General features: G+C 43.9%; 1 protein-coding gene across 4 annotated transcripts in view; it reads right to left on the bottom strand.

Moving 5' to 3' along the window:
- Positions 1 to 308: 308 nt before the first annotated feature.
- The window catches only part of OSBPL10 (oxysterol binding protein like 10), a 327,328-nt gene continuing 311,360 nt past the window's right edge, over positions 309 to 16,276 (bottom strand). For all 4 annotated transcript variants that reach the window (XM_059162392.1, XM_059162393.1, XM_059162395.1 and 1 more), the window contains 4 exons: positions 15,274 to 15,460; positions 6,564 to 6,746; positions 4,015 to 4,168; positions 309 to 1,652 (listed from right to left, as the gene is read on the bottom strand). In XM_059162392.1, coding sequence (XP_059018375.1) covers positions 1,608 to 1,652; positions 4,015 to 4,168; positions 6,564 to 6,746; positions 15,274 to 15,460 — 569 coding nt within the window. In that variant the 3' untranslated portion in view covers positions 309 to 1,607. The remainder of the gene's footprint in view (positions 1,653 to 4,014; positions 4,169 to 6,563; positions 6,747 to 15,273; positions 15,461 to 16,276) is intronic.

The following is a 16,276-nucleotide window of genomic DNA, read 5'->3' as shown; positions in this document are numbered from 1 at the left end:
TGTTTTAAGACTATGAACCTGAACAGGCCTACTATATTAGGACTTTGGCCGGTAGTAATGTCTCACAAGCTAGAACATTCACTAGACAAGAGACAAATCTTCAAATGAACTTGTCAGAACATTTCCATAAATAATGTTTATCGAGTAGATTTTTTTTTTACTGTGTTTCAAACACTATTTTGATGTACATATGATTGCTTTTCAAATCAAATTAGCAATATAACCAATAAAATCTGAGCTCATTCAGAACTACCAGTTCCAAATGAAATTTTGGATCCCTAAAAATAAAATACAGACACACAGATAGGTATAGTACTTAATTGAAATATATTGTCTAATATCTACAAAGTGAACAATTGGTCTTAAGAAAGCAGACAAAAGGCACAAAAATCAGTATTACTACAGAGAAGCATTCATGCTACTGGATTTTTATAAATATTCTGAGTGGCACAGTAAAAAATAAATTAAGCATTGAGCAAAAAATCAAATACTTCATTTTTTCCTTGCTTTATATTCTAGTCATGTCTTGACCTCATTTGTAAAGGCTGAGGACTGAAATTCAACTGAAACCATGGAACGCTTTTGCAATCTTTATGTGTGTGTCATTTAATCACAGTGGTTTTCTTGCTGAGTTTGGGTCAAACAAGAGAGGCGCACTTAAAAAAAAAAAAAAAAAGAAGAACCAACACCACAGACAGAAAATTCTGTTCTCTCTCCCCAAACTAAATACAAAATTGAGGCTGTGGTTGTGCAGTTTTTTATATGCATGCGTGTATTTAACTTCTAAAGCCCTTTTTCATCACAAAAGTAGTGAAGTCTTCATCTGACTTGTTTTCTAAAAGCAACAGCTTCTGAAAAATGTCTAATGCTTGGTGCAGAAGAAATTGTCAGAAAGATTCTGGGGCAAGGAGATGGGACGCTAATTCCAAGGTGAGCCTGCTTCTCCCAAAGACGCTCCCTCATGGAAGGCTCTGGCACAAACCCTTAATGGCTTCTTGCCCATTTGCCATTCAGCAGGAAATAGTTTCTCTTTCTTGAGTAAGGATAAAATGCTAAAAGAGAGGTGGGAATCACAAAAATAATTGTGAATTGACAGCCACCTACACTTCCTCCAGGAATGAGCCACTTTCTACCATATGGACACCAACTGGGCCATATCAGTTCACCTCTGTTTTGACAGGACTTGACTACACGAGAATACTTTTGTGAGTGCAAAACATTTTTGGCAAAGTGAAAAATAGAAAACTTCAGACCTCATTGATAAAAAGGAGCTCGTAATTACCCACTTAAATCTTGGTAAGTGCAGTATTTACGTGTGTAATAATACCCAGCAGATATGTGTATATAGTGCATGTGTGTGAACATACAGTGTACTGAGAACTCACACACAGACCGGTGCACACACACATGCCCCAAATGGCTCTTGAGTAAATTCAATCCTAGAGCGGTCTGGTAGTGCATTTTCACAGTATATCATTTCCCTCTCAGGTACCATTTCTTGAATGATATCAACAGGTCTTAGTGAATACCAGGAGAACCTTGATACTGCACCACTTTAATTCCTACAAAAACAGGGCTCTTTCTGAAAGATCTGCACCACCACCCCATCAGTGTGCCTTCCAAAGTGGATTGAAGTACACCCAGCCGTCACCCTGCAAGAGAAGGAAGGAGACATTTTATGACAACCTCTCAGCTGGGCAGGTGGGGGAAGCAAAGCTATTTCCCCAGCCTCTGCTCGGTTAGAAATGGAGGACCAAGCAAAGCAGGGCTCAGTTAGCATCCGTTCAGGACTGCCATTAATGCGTGTGTGGGCACCTTGTCGCTCCCAGCCATGCCACGCTGGTGGTTGCTTTATAGAGACCATAAATCTTCGCATCTTGGCATTTCAGGAGGAAACCCCACAAAATAGCATAAAGGGGGTCTTTGTTGGTTTACATCACATAAGATTGGTTGTCCAGAAAAGCTCTTTGAAATAGTGGGGCAAGAGAAAAAAAGGGCCAGTCCCATGAACGGACAGGAGAGAGAAGGCAAGGCCTGCCTCTGAGGAATTTGCCCACACCCGGGATTTGTAGCCCACCGGCCTGGAGGGGAGGGCCCAACCCCAGCTCTCTGCAGCAGGAGGCGGTCACAGATCCACACACAAGACATGATATCAAGTATCAGGAAAAGGGCAAGAATCAAAACAGTATATACAATCTGGGGCTTACCTAGAAGGGGATGTACTGAATGGTAACAATTCTGGTATTGGGATGACTTTTATTCTTTATATTGCCTCCTACTTTCTGTTATGAACATACTGGCTCTTATTAAACCCAGGAAGAACTGTGTGTGTGTTGGCGGGGGGGGGTGGGGGGGGGGTGGTGGTTATTTTGTTGTCATCTCTGGGGTTTTTCTATGTCTAACTTTTCCCAGAAGCCAGTTAAACTAGTTGTCTCAGAGAGACCAGATCCACCTCACAAAAAGATCCTTGACTGATTTTGTAATGGGTAATTTTGTGTATTAACTTGATTGGCGATGGTGCCCAGATTCAACAGGATCTCTGTGTCTGTGAGGCTGTTTCCAATCATGATAATAAGTGCCCTGCCAAGCTTATTTCCCTCCCTAGACTGGGTGAACATGATCCAATCCAGGGCCTGAAAACAAAAAAAAAAAGGCAAAGGAGGGAGGACTTAATTTTTTTTTTTTTTCCTGCCTCACTTCTTGGACAGCTTATCTCCTGCTTTGGGACTGGCATTTCTACCACTGGCTCCCCTAGTTCTCAGGCCTTTGCCCTCCAACTGAATTGCACCCCTGGCTTTCCCAGGGTCTACAGCTTGCAAATGGCAGATCCTGAGGCTTTCAAGCCTCCACAGTCTCATGAACCAAGTCCTCAAAATAGATGTCTCTATATTCCCATCTCCTGCTTCTGTTTGTGTTGTTTCTCTGGAGAAGCCTGACTAATACAGAGTCACCCCACCAAGGCAAGGCCTCCGGACACTGTTCTCACTCGTGGCCTCCTTAAGCAGTCTGCTCAAGCCGGCCTCCTGTCTGAACCAGAATCCAACCTTGAAGTCTCTGCTCCTGCCTGTGGGGAGAAGGGCAGCTCCTGTTCCTGACCAGAAGTCCACCTCAAAGTCCCTAGCTCGCCCTGTTGCCTTCCTGCTAAACAGCGGAACCCTTCCTTGGGGCTGAAGTCAGACACTAGCAGCATCTGGGCCAAAGAAAGCTGAGACATCCTTCCATCGGCTCTCTGCGTTTCAACTTGTTAAAATTCCTGGCTACCATGTGAATGAATACCCGATTTCTCACCTGTGAAGAATGGGACAGTCTGGGATTGCCTGGTGGTTAAGTGGCTTCCACTCCCTTTAGGGACTCCTGGGTCTGCCCCAGTCCTCATGGGTCCTTGTCTCACTGACAAGGCCCAGCTCCTGAGGGCCTGCATTGAAAACCGGGGCTCCCACACTTTCATTATTTCCAATTCTGTTCTCAGAAAGCTTCCCAACTGCTCCACAAACAACTTCAGAAGCGTAAGAAGCTTGGTGGGGCCGGTGGTATCCAGCCAACTTGCCTAGGGGGTGGGCAGCCTGGTGACCAGTACTCTTTCAGTGTCACTTTCCTGGAGGACAGCAGCAGCCCTGAGGACACAGGACTCAGGCTGGCCTTTCCTAGCAGGTCCATCCCTTCTGGACCATTCGAGGGCTTCACGGTTAACTTGTTACTAATAATAAAGTAGCAGGGATCGTGTTTTTTGTTTTGTTTCTGTTTTTTAAAGAGGACAGCAGCCAGATCTCCACCCCATCCATTCCTCTCGCTCCCTGTCAGGCTGATGGGCTACTCTGATGATAGATGTCAGAAGGGAAGTGTCAGGTGCTCAGTTCTGCCCCAGGACGGCCAGGCTCAAAGCTGGAGCCAGAGCAGAACAGCCCCAAACCTCCCCAGGACCTCCCCTACCCCATCCTCATCCATCCAAATGGCTGCAATGGCAAGACAAACCCATCTGCCCCTCGCTTGGGACAAGTCAGGTGGCAGAGTTACCTCCTGGATAAAATACTTGGGCTGCCAGGGCGTGTGGAGGTTCTCCCGTTTCCGTTCCTCCACCCGCTGCTTCTCCTCCAGGCGCCGCTTCTGCTCGGTGGCAGCATCAATGTCCCCCAGCCGCAGGTATCTGGTCACCTCCTGCCAGAGGTTCCTGGGGATGCACGCAGGAGAAGAAGTGGTCAGGCAAGGACAGCTGGCCTGACAAGGGCAGTTCCCAGAAAGAACTGAGGCGGGGAGGACACTGGGGCAGGGGGAGCGCAGTCTAGGAGCCTCGAAGACCCCTAGAGCCAGGATGAGAATCCAAGGCCAACAGGTGCCCAAGTTTCCAGCCCCCTCTATGTCCCGAGCAGCATGCCTCTCTCGGGGCTCTGAGGGTCTAGCAACTGAATCTAGTAACAGCAGTAGTAAGCAGTATTAATACTACCAGTATGACAACAACAATCACAGCACACACTGCATATCATATACCTAACACTTTACCTTCATATTAGCTCATGTCATAGTCACAACAACCCAGGGGTATGGATGCTATATGACCATCCCCATTTTAAAGAGAAAGATAAGATCCACATAAAGGGACGGGCTCAAGGTCAGCAAGCTCATCAATACGAACCACAGGTGCTGATCCACGGAGGACCCCGCTATTAAGAGTTGTAGAGTGGGGTGAGTGGGTGTCTGTGTTTATGAGGCAGGATCCATCAGGCCCCACGTCCACATGGAAAATTACTTCTCTGCCTCACTCATTCATTCATCACAGAAGGCAGCCTAGACCAGCTTTCCCCCTTGGGACCATTTCAGGGACCATTCCTGATTCATATTCTGCTCTGGAGGAGGACAGGGATGGAGGATGCGCACATGCATCCCCTTTGTGCTTCCTCGTGTAAATGCATCAGGGCAATTTGGGATTTTTTGCACAAAAGAAACTATAAGCATTCTCAACTGTGAGGACTCCCTCCCTGACTCTGGGGAAAAGATGCCTCTGCAGCCAGGAGTAAGCAGACATTCCAGAATTAGATCCACGGCCAGAGCGCACTCCCACAGTAGAGAACCCTTGGCCTCATCCAAACGAGAGCGTCTGGAATGGCAGGAAGCACAGAGTGTTGGCATGACGAAGCCGAGAAAAGGCAGACTAGGCTGCAAGCCAAGTGGAGACAATGAGCAGCCCCTTCAGAGGGGAATCAGAATCAGCCAGGTGACAGGGGACGAGATCTGCACACCAGACCTGTTCTGAGCCCCACCGTACACAGCCCCAGGGAGAACAATGATCTGGCTCCCATTCTACCGTGGGAGAAACTTCTGGAACTGGACTCTAAATCCAGGTCGAACAGACCAAAACAAGGAGGTCAGGGCAGGAAAGAGTGAGGGCGGGTGCTGGATCCAGTCATAGCCTTTTCATCACACACACCCTGCACACATATCTAAGCTGAGGGAGAAGCTGAGCACAAGGACATCCATGGTGGGGGTGCTCTCAAGGGCAGGACCTCCCATGATGGTCTCATCATAAGCGAGTGGTCCCAAATTTAGAGGGCAGAGAACTCTAAAGGATATTGGCAAACATTTTCTTCCAAGGGCCAGATAGCAAACATAGTAAGCTTTGCAGACCCTTATGGTCTTGGTCACAAGGGCTTAAATGCCATACAAAGGCATCCATAAATCAAATGTAAATTAACGATCAAAGCTGTGGTCTCCCAAAATTTTATAAAAATCAGCCATGGGCTAGATGTGGCCCATGGGCTGTAGTTTGCTAACCTCCTGGACTAAAAATTTTTAAAGGGCATATTCTAAGAAGATTCTGCTTCTGTCCCTGCAAAAACAACCCTTTAAACGGCTCCAGTAAAACCATACCATGGAGTAGACATATTAATTGGGTGGATACTCCATAGTCTACTTTAACCATTTCCCTATTGTTGGGACAGGTAGGTGGTTTCTTCATTATTATTTAGTTTTCTTTTGAGAAAAAATACCCAACTGTATATTTAAAACCTTTTCTGAATTTAAGAATTCCCTTCAGAATAGATCCCCAAGGATGGTATACAAAACTAAAGTGAATTCATGAGTTAGAAGCTATAGACCCACACAACTACATGGCACATGCTCTCACTATAAGCTTCTTTCCCTACAGAAACATCCAGAGTTGTCAGTTCGATCACATTCTTGCCACTACTGCATTTTTTTTTAAAATCATGTCGCTAATCTAATGAGAACAAAACAGTATCTCATGGCTTCCAGGCACAGTTCTTAGATGACCAGCAACCCCTTATTTGACTCTGCAATCAAGCAACAGACCACCTGAGCTGACAAACTCTTTTAGGACGAGCATTAAAAGTCTACCATAGACCATCCTCAAACCCACCTCTACTTACAGAAGAACTAAGCTGAAAGCTACCAAGGATCTACTCCAAAGACACACACAGTGAGAAATTCAAGTGACAAAGCTATTCATGATGCATTTCCGTTAGCTGAGTGCTCAGTGGCTTCTTCTCGGTCCCCTGGGTCAGAAGCTGAGAAGAGCCAAGCCCAGAAGAAACACCCCACCAGGCTCCCACCTGGACTCCATGGGCCCCTGCTTCTCCAGAGGTCTGATCTTCTTGGGATACACTGGCAGTGTGGTTGTGTCGATGACCCTGGTCTCTCCGCTGTTGTAGGTGAACTCTAAGGTACCATTCCATTCCCCATGGGCTTTACAAACAATGGTGTTAGTTGGGTTGTGCTTCACTTCGGCTGTGACCCTGAATGAATGAATGAATGAATGAGTCAAATGAACACGTTTTGCGGGATTATCGAAACAGAGGCTCACAATTTAAAACCCGTACTCACAAACAGAGATTCTTTTCCATGGGGTCACCAGGGGGAGGGACTGTTTTTTGCCATTTACCTTAAAGCCTAGCTCTGAAAATGTGACCTAATATTCTTGATCAGAGACGGCAAGCATTGGTAGAACAACTGGTGAGATGTGAATGAAGTCTGCAACTTAGTTGAAGCAATGCAGCCATGTTAATTGCTTAATTTTGATACACACACAAAGGTGCTAAGCTTTTACTGGGGTGGAAATCGAGCAATTCAGTAGAAATGAAGTATACACTTCTCCCTAAAATAGCATCGAATACTACTACATTTTACCCACCAAGAGGGCATGAGAATAGGCCAAACAGGACTGCGCACAATCAGCCTGAGACCCCGCGGATAAAAGAGGGAAATGCTCACACTGGCAGGGTGCTACTAGGGGGCTGGCAAAACTTTAACAACTGGCTCCCCAAAGGGCAAGACACCTGATCGGTAGCATCTGCTATTGTCGGAGGTGCCCCCACAGCTGATTGCAAACTGCTGACAGGGTCTGAGGAATGGCTCGTGCAAGCCAGAGTGCTTGGCTCCCAAACAGGCACTGTGGGCTGCCCCCTCCCCGGGTGACACTGGACATGTTGCATGAACAGCATACAGAACAACACTTCCCTAGGAAAAGGGCCAAGATGGGAGCTTGCTTAGATGGTGACCTGTAACTACAAAAACAACAACTTAAGGCTGCCCTCAAACAGCAGGCTTTCCCTTCAATTTCTTAGGATCAGTCTTCCCCAGCTTCTAAAGTGTCCTGATTTCATAGATGATATGGGGTCCGGGATACATCATGGAAATCAACTTAACATGAAATGAGTTCTCAGTCGGTTAAGCATCTGCCTCTGGCTGACGTCACGGTCCTGGGTTCCTGGGATTGAGCCCCACATTGGGCTCCCTGCTCAGCAGGGAGTCTGTTCTCTCTCTTCCTCTGCCAATCCCCCTGCTTTTGCTCTCTATCAAATAAAAAAGCAATCTTTTTCTTTTTTTTTTATTTATTTACTTGTCAGACAGAGAGCGCACACAAGCAGGGGGAGCAGCAGGCAGAGCAGGCAGAGAAAGAAGCAGGCTTCCTGCCGAGCAGGGAGCCCCATCTGGGACTCAATCCCAGGACTCTGGGATCATGACCTGAGCTGAAGGCAGACACCCAACGAAATGAGCCACCCAGTCATCCCAATAAATAAAAATATTTAAAAAAAAAAAAAAAAAAAAAAAAAAAAGAGCTCTCAGGCAGCATCTAAGCTCACAGACAGACAGAATTGTTTCAGAGCAGAGAAACTGGCTGTGTCCCCAGAAGGGAAAAGTCATCTTAAAAAATGGAAGCAGCTTTCATTTTCAGGTGTGGGTCCCAGGACTCTATCACCAAAGGGTTTCACTGAAAGTGCAGATTGGGGAGGGCTTTAAAAAACTACCATGTCAGGGGCGTGGGTGGGAAAAAGGTGCCTCTTTTGAAAAAGATGTGTTCAGGGGGAGGAGTCAAGATGGCGGAGGAGTATAGGCTGAGACGACATCAGGTCATAGGAGTTCAGCTAGATAGCTTATCAAACCATTCCGAACACCTACAAATCCAACAGGAGTTAGAAGAGAAGAGGAGCAGCAATTCTAGAAACAGAAAATCGACCACTTTCTGAAAGGTAGGACCAGTGGAGAAGTAAATCCAGAGCAACGGGAAGATAGACTGTGGGGAGGGGTCGGCTCCCGGCAAGTGGCAGAGCACCAGAGCACAAAATCCAGACTTTTAAAAATCTGCTCCACTGAGGAACATCACTCCAGAAGCAAAGCCAGGATGAAGCCCACGTGGGGACAGTGTGGCCTCAGGTCCTGCAGGGTCAGAGAAGGATTAGGGGTGTCTGAGTATCGCAGGGCTCGTAGGTATTAGAGCGGGGAAGCCGACTACAGAAACAGAGCCAAGGAGTGAGCTCTCAGCTCGGGGTTACTTCAAACTGTGATCTGTGGCAAAGTCAGACCACTGCTCTTTGTGCAGGGACCCCACAAGATCCGGGGAGACCCTCTGGAAGAGTACAGGGATCTGCTGGGTTTGGATACTTCAAACGGGGCTGTGTGCCAGAGACAGAAACGCTCAGTCACAAGTGGGTGAGCTCAGAGCATAGCCAGAGGCCAGGGAGACAGGAGTGATTGAGCGCTTTTCTCTGAGGGCGCACTGAGGAGTGGGGCCCCGGGCTCTCGGCTCCTCCGGGCTGGAGACCAGGAGGCCGCCATTTGTATTCCCGTCCTCTGGAACTCTACGGAAAGCGCTCAGGGAACAAAAGCTCCTGAAAACAAACCCCAGCGGATTGCTCACCCAGGCCCCTGGTAAGGGCGGTGCAATCCCGCCTGGGGCAAAGACACTTGAGAATCACTACACCAGGCCCCTCCCCCAGAAGATCAACAAGAAATCCAGCCAAGACCAAGCTCACTGACCAAGGAGAACAGCAGAATTCCAGAGGATGGGGAAAGCAAAGCATGGAATTCATGGCTTTCTCCCCATGATCCTTTAATCTTACGAAGTTAATTAAATGTGTTTAATTTTTTTTTTTCTTATTCTGATTTTTTTTAACTTTTACTCTTTCCTCTTTTAACATTTTTTAACTAGGTTATCTTAACAATACTTTTCTTTAAAAAAAAATCTTTTTGAACCTTTATTATTGTAGTCATATTCTATCCTTCATTGTATCTAACTCTTTTGTATACACATAGGGTTTTTTCTTCTAAAAAATTTTGGGATACAACTTCTTCTAATAGATCAAAATGTACCCTAAATCTAGCACATGGTTTGTTCTAGTCTCCAACCTGAGAAAATTCTCTCCACATTCATTTTCTTTCGCTTTCCAACCAACTTATCAACTCCTTTTTTTAGAATTTTTAAAAAAGTTTTCATCTTTACAGTCATATTCCATCCCTTCATTGTGTTTACTTATTTTGGTGTGTGCGTGCATGTGTGTGGTGTGTGTGTGTGTGTGTGTGTGTGTGTATTTTTTTTTCTTTCTTTAAAATTTTGGGAGGTAGTTTCTTCTAAGAGACCAAAATACTCCCAAAATCAAGTGGGTGGCTCTGTTCTAGTCACCAGTCTAATATATATGTTTTTTCTTTTTATTTCTTTTTTAAAAATTTTTTTAACTTCTTCTTACCCCCTTTCTTCTCCCCATGACTTGGGATCTCTTCTGATTTGGTTAACGCACATTTTTCAGGGGTCGTTACCGCCCTTTTAGTATTTTATTCTCTCATTCATATATTCTTCTCTGGATAAAATGACAAGGTGGAAAAACTCACTACAAAAATAAGAACAGGAGGCAGTACCGAAGGCTAGGGACTGAATCAATAAGGACACTGGTAATATGTCAGATCTAGAGTTCAGAATGACGATCCTCAAGGTGCTAGCTGGGTTCGAAAAAGGCATGGAAGATATCAGAGAAACACTGTCTGGAGAAATAAAAGCCCTTTTTGGAGAAGTAAAAGAACTAAAATCTAACCAAGCTAAAATAAAAAAGCTATTAATGAGGTACAATAAAAAATGGAGGCTTTTACTGCTAGGATAAATGAGGCAGAAGAGAGAATTAGTGATATAGAAGACCAAATGACAGAGGATAAAGAAGCTGAGTAAAAGAGAGACAAATAATTACTGGACCACGAGGGGAGAATTCGAGAAATAAGTGATACCGTAAGATGATAGAATATTAGAATAATTGGGATCCCAGAAAAAGAAGAAGGGGGGGCAGGGGGCATATTGGAGTGGATTATTATAGTATTGTAGAGAATTTCCCTAATATGGCAAAGGGAACAAGCATCAAAGTCCAGGAGGCACCAAGTACCCTCCTCAAAATCAGTAAGAATAGGTCCACACCCTGTCATCTAATAGTAAAACTCACAAGTCTTAGTGACAAAGAGAAAATTCTGAAAGCAGTCTGGGACAAGAAGTCTGTAACATAAAATGGTAAAAATACTAGATTGGCAGCAGACTTATCCACAGAGACCCAGCAGGCCAGAAAGAACTGGCATGGTATATTCAGAGCACTAAATGAGAAAAACATGCAGCCAAGAAAACTATATCCAGTTAGTCTGTCATTGAACACAGAAGGAGAGATAAAAAGCTTCCACAACAAACAAAAACTAAAAGAGTTTGTAAACACCAAACCAGCTCTACAAGAAACATTGAAAGGGGTCCTCTAAGCAAAGAGAGAATCTAAAAGTAGTAGACCAGAAAGGAACAGAGATAATATACAGAAACAATCATCTTACAGGCAATACAACGTCACTAAATTCATACCTTTCAATAGTTACCCTAAACGTAAATGGGCTCAATGCCCCAATCAAATGACACAGGGTATCAGAATGGATTAAAATATATATATATATATATATGCTGCCTACAAGAAACTCATTTTAGACCCGAAAACACCTCCAGATTTAAAGTGAGGGGTGGAAAACAATTTACCATGCTAATGGACATCAAAAGAAAGCTGAGATGGTGATCCTTTTATCAGATCAATTAGATTTTAAGCCAAACACTATAACAAGAGATGAGGAAGGACACTATATCATATTCAAAGGGCTGTCCAACAAGAAGATCTAACAATTTTAAATATCTATACCCTTAACATGGGAGCAGCCAACTACATAAACCAATTAATAACAAAATCAAAGAAACACATTGACAAGAATACAATAATAGTAGGGGACTTCAACACCCCTCTCACTGAAATGGATAGATCATCCAAACAAAAGATCAACAAGGAAATAAAGGCCTTAAGTGACACACTGGACCAGATGGACATCACAGATCTATTCAGAACATTCCATCCCAAAGCAACAGAATACACAGTCTTCTCTAGTGCACATGGAACATTCTCCAAAATAGATCACATCCTGGGTCACAAATCAGGTCTCAACTGGTATCAAAAGACTGGGGTCATTCCCTGGATATTATCAGACCACAATGCTTTGAAACTAGAACTCAATCACAAGAGTAAAGTTGGAAAGGACCCAAATACATGAAGGCTAAATAGCATCCTACTGAAGAATAAAAGGGTCAACCAGGAAATTAAAGAATTAAAAAAAAAATCATGGAAACAAATGATAATGAAAACACAATGGTTCAAAATCTGTGGGACACAGCAAAGGCAGACCTGAGAGGAAAATATATAGCGATACAAGCCTTTCTCAAGAAACAAGAAAGGTCTCAAATACACAACCTAACCCTACACCTAAAGGAGCTGGAGTAAGAACAACAAAGAAAGCCTAAACCCAACAGGAGAAGAGAAATAATAAAGATCAGAACAGAAATCAATGAAATAGAAATAAAAAAACAATAGAACAGATCAACAAAACTAGGAGCTGGTTCTTTGAAAGAATAAATAAGATTGATAACCCCCCCCAGACTTTATCAAAAAGAAAAGAGAAAGGACCCAAATAAATAAAATCATGAATGAAAGAGGAGAGATCACAACCAATACCAAAGAAATACAAACAATTATAAGAACATATTATGAGCAACTATATGCCAGCAAATCTGACAATCTGGAAGAAACGGATGCATTCCTAGAAACATATAAACTACCAAAACTAAACCAGGAAGAAATAGAAAACCTGAACAGACCCATAACCAGTAAGGAGATTGATGAATTCATCAAAAATCTCCCAACAAACAAGAGCCCTGGGCCAGAAGGTTTCCCAGGGGAATTCCACCAAGCATTCAAAGAAGAATTAGTTACTATTCTCCTAAAACTGTTCCGAAAATGGAAATGGAAGGAAAACTTCCAAACTCATTTTATGAGGCCAGCATTACCTTGATTCCAAAACCAGACAAAGACCCCATCAAAAAAGAGAGTTACAGACCAATATCCTTGATGAACATAGATGCTTAAGTTCTCACCAAGATACTAGCCAATAGGATCCAACAGTATATTAAAAGGATTATTCACCATGACCAAGTGGGATTTATTCCTACTACAAGGTTGGTCCAACATCCACAAATCAATCAATGTGATACAATACATTAATAAAAGAAAGAACAAGAATCATATGACACTCTTAATAGATGCTAAAAAAGCATTTGACAAAGTACAGCATCCTTTCTTGATCAAAACTCTTCAAAGTGTAGGGATAAAGAATACATACCTCAATATCATCAAAGCCAACTGTGAAAAAGCCACCATGAATATCATTCTCAATGGGGAAAACCTGAGAGCTTTTCCGCTAAGGTCAGGAACCCAGCAGGGATGGCCATTATCACCACTGCTATTCAACATATACTAGAACTCCTGGCCTCAGCAATCAGACGACATTTAATCAGAAATTAAAGGCATCCAAATTGGCAACGAAGAAGTCAAACTATCACTCTTTGCAGATGATATGATACTTTATGTGGAAAACCCAAAGACTCCACTCCAAAACTGCTAGAACTCATACAGAAATTCAGTAAAGTGTCAGAATATAAAATCTATGCACAGAAATCAATTGCATTTCTATACAGCAACGAGACAGAAGAAAGATAAATTAAGGAGTTGATCTCAGTTACAATTACACCCAAAACCATAAGATACCTAGGAATAAACTGAACCAAAGAGGCAAAGAATCTGCACTCAGAAAACTATAAAGTACTCATGAAAGAAATTGAGGAAGACACAAGGAAATAAAAAAATGTTCCATGCTCATGGATTGGAAGAACAAATATTGTAAAAATGTCTACACTACCTAAAGCAATCTACACATTTAATGCAATCCTTATCAAAATACCACCCATTTCCCCCCAAAGAAATAGAACAAATAATCCTAAAATTTATATGGAACCAGAAAAGACCTCGAATACCCAGAGGAATGTTGAAAAAGAAAGCCAGATTTGGTGGCATCACAATTCCAGACTTCAAGCTCTATTACAAAGCTGTCATCATCAAGACAGTATGGTACTAGCACAAAAACAGACATATAGATCAGTGGAACAGAAGAGAGAGCCCAGAAAGAGACCCTCAACTCCATGGTCAACTAATCTTTGACAAAGCAGGAAAGAATGTCCAATGGAAAAAAGAGTGTTTTCAACAAATGGTGTTGGGAAAATTGAACAGACACATGGAGAAAAATGAAACTAGACCACTTCATTACACCATATACAAAAATAGACTCCAAATGGATGAAAGACCTCAATGTGAGAAAGGAATCCACCAAAATCCTTGAGGAGAACACAGGCAGCAACCTCTTCGGCCTCAGCCACAGCAACTTCTTCCTAGAAACATCGCCAAAAGCAGGGGAAGCAAGGGCAAAAATGAACTATTGGGACTTCATCAAGATAAAAGCTTTTGTACAGCAAAGCAAACAGTCAACAAAACCAAAAGACAACTGAAAGAATGGGAGAAGATACTTGCAAATGACATATCAGATAAAGGGCTAGTATCCAAAATCTATAAAAAACTTATCAAACTCAACACCCAAGGAACAAGTAATCCAATCAAGAAATGGGCAGAGGACATGAACAGACATTTCTGCAAAGAAGACATCCAGATGGCCAACAGACACATGAAAAAGTGCTCCATATCACTCGGCATCAGGGAAATACAAATCAAAACCACAATGAGATATCACCTCACACCAGTCAGAATGGCTAAAATTAACAAGTCAGGAAATGACAGATGCTGGTGAGGATGCGGAGAAAGGGGAACCCTCCTACACTGTTGGTGGGAATGCAAGCTGGGGCAGCCACTCTGCAAAACAGCATGGAGGTTCCTCAAAAAGTTGAAAATACAGCTACCCTACAACCCACAATCGCACTACTGGGTATTTACCCTAAAGATACAAATATAGGGATCCAAAGGGGCACGTGCACCCGAATGTTTATACTAGCAATGTACACAATAGCCAAACTATGGAAAGAACCTGGATGTCCATCAGCAGACGAATGGATAAAGAAGAGGTGGTGTATATATACACAATGGGATACTATGCAGCCATCAAAAGAAATGAAATCTTGCAATTTGCAATGACATGGATGGAACTAGAGGGTATTATGCTGAGTGAAATAAGTCAATCAGAGAAAGACAATTTCATATGATCTCCCTGATATGAGGAAGTTGAGAGGCAAAGTTGGAGGTTTGGTGGGTAGGGAAGGAGAAAATGAATAAGAGACTCTTAATCTCACAAAACAAACTGAGGGTTGCCAAGGGGAAGGGGGTAGGGAGAGGGTTGGCTGGGGTATGGACATTGGGGAAGATATGTGCTATGGTGAGTGTTGTGAAGTGTGTAAACCTGGCGATTCACAGACCTGTACCCTTGGGCCTAATGATACATATGTTTGTAAAAAATAAATTTTAAAAAAAAAAGAGGTGTGTTCACTCTATCTTGATTGCTAACTCTTCCCATGGTTGGAATACAAGCTGCCTCTGGAGGAGAGAAAACCAGGGTATCATGTGAAGGCACACAGCCTCCGGGGCGGCATCCTACCTGTGGACTTTCCCTCCATAAAAAGGCTTCGTGTGGAATATGACTGTCGCCGAGTACCCCGTCTTGGCACAGCTGATGCTCACTTTGCCTCCGAGCTCCACCCAGGGGATGGTGAGAATGGACCGCGCGTAGGCACTGGGCAGGGTGAACACGTATTCCTCCCCATGTTCCAGGAGCCTCAGCACACCTCCAGGGAGAGAGGAGGAGAGAGTCAGGCACACAAGACAAGGGCAGCTGGGGATCAAAAGACATGAAGATGACAAACCAAACACCTCCCACCTCTGCAAAGGTGAGCCACTCACCGACTGCGTATGTATTTATCCCTGCCCTCCTGAGTGCCAGACACTGCTGTGAATACAATAGTGAACAGACCCACTTGCTTCCTTCCAGTGGAAAAGGAACGTTGGCATTAATCACTGACTCTGATGAGAGGAGGGAGAAGGGCCCAGTGCCATGGAGGCCTCCAGGGAACAGAATTCTCCCTAAGGAAGGGCCGTTTGGATCAGGTAAGAGTTGAGAAGGTAGAGAGACGAGAGAAATAGTCCAGGCAGAGGGAAGAGGAGGTGCAAAGGGCCGATGGTGGGAAGGAGACTGGGGAGCTGGGAAGGGCTGAGGGAAGGGCCACGTGCAAAAGGGAGGGAGTAGGTGTAGGTGTGCAGGCTGGCCAATGCAGCAGGGCCCAGATCTTCTTTTACCCTTTGAAATAGCATATAAAGAACTTCTGCCTTTTTCTGAAAGCAGCACAGACTTTCACAGTTCTCATGAAGCTAGAGAACTCAGACTGGACCCTGCTATCAGCAGCCAGGCGCAGGCACTATCCACATGAGCTCCCCACCTGTGGATCAGGGGGTCTCCAACCTAGGGTCTAAGCATCAGGTGTGGAGAGGTCTTAGTCCTCTGGGACAATGCAAAAGTGCATGGGTTTATCTACTTTCTATGGAAAGGGGCCACGGTTTCACCAAGCTCTCAAAAGCTGACACGAAAGCCTTGATTTAAATACACA

This window comes from Mustela lutreola, chromosome 2 (assembly GCF_030435805.1).
Source record: "Mustela lutreola isolate mMusLut2 chromosome 2, mMusLut2.pri, whole genome shotgun sequence".
NCBI classification, from domain to species: domain Eukaryota; kingdom Metazoa; phylum Chordata; class Mammalia; order Carnivora; family Mustelidae; genus Mustela; species Mustela lutreola.
The sequence above is the reverse complement of the archived record's forward strand: the minus strand, read 5'-3'. Positions and strand labels throughout refer to the sequence as shown.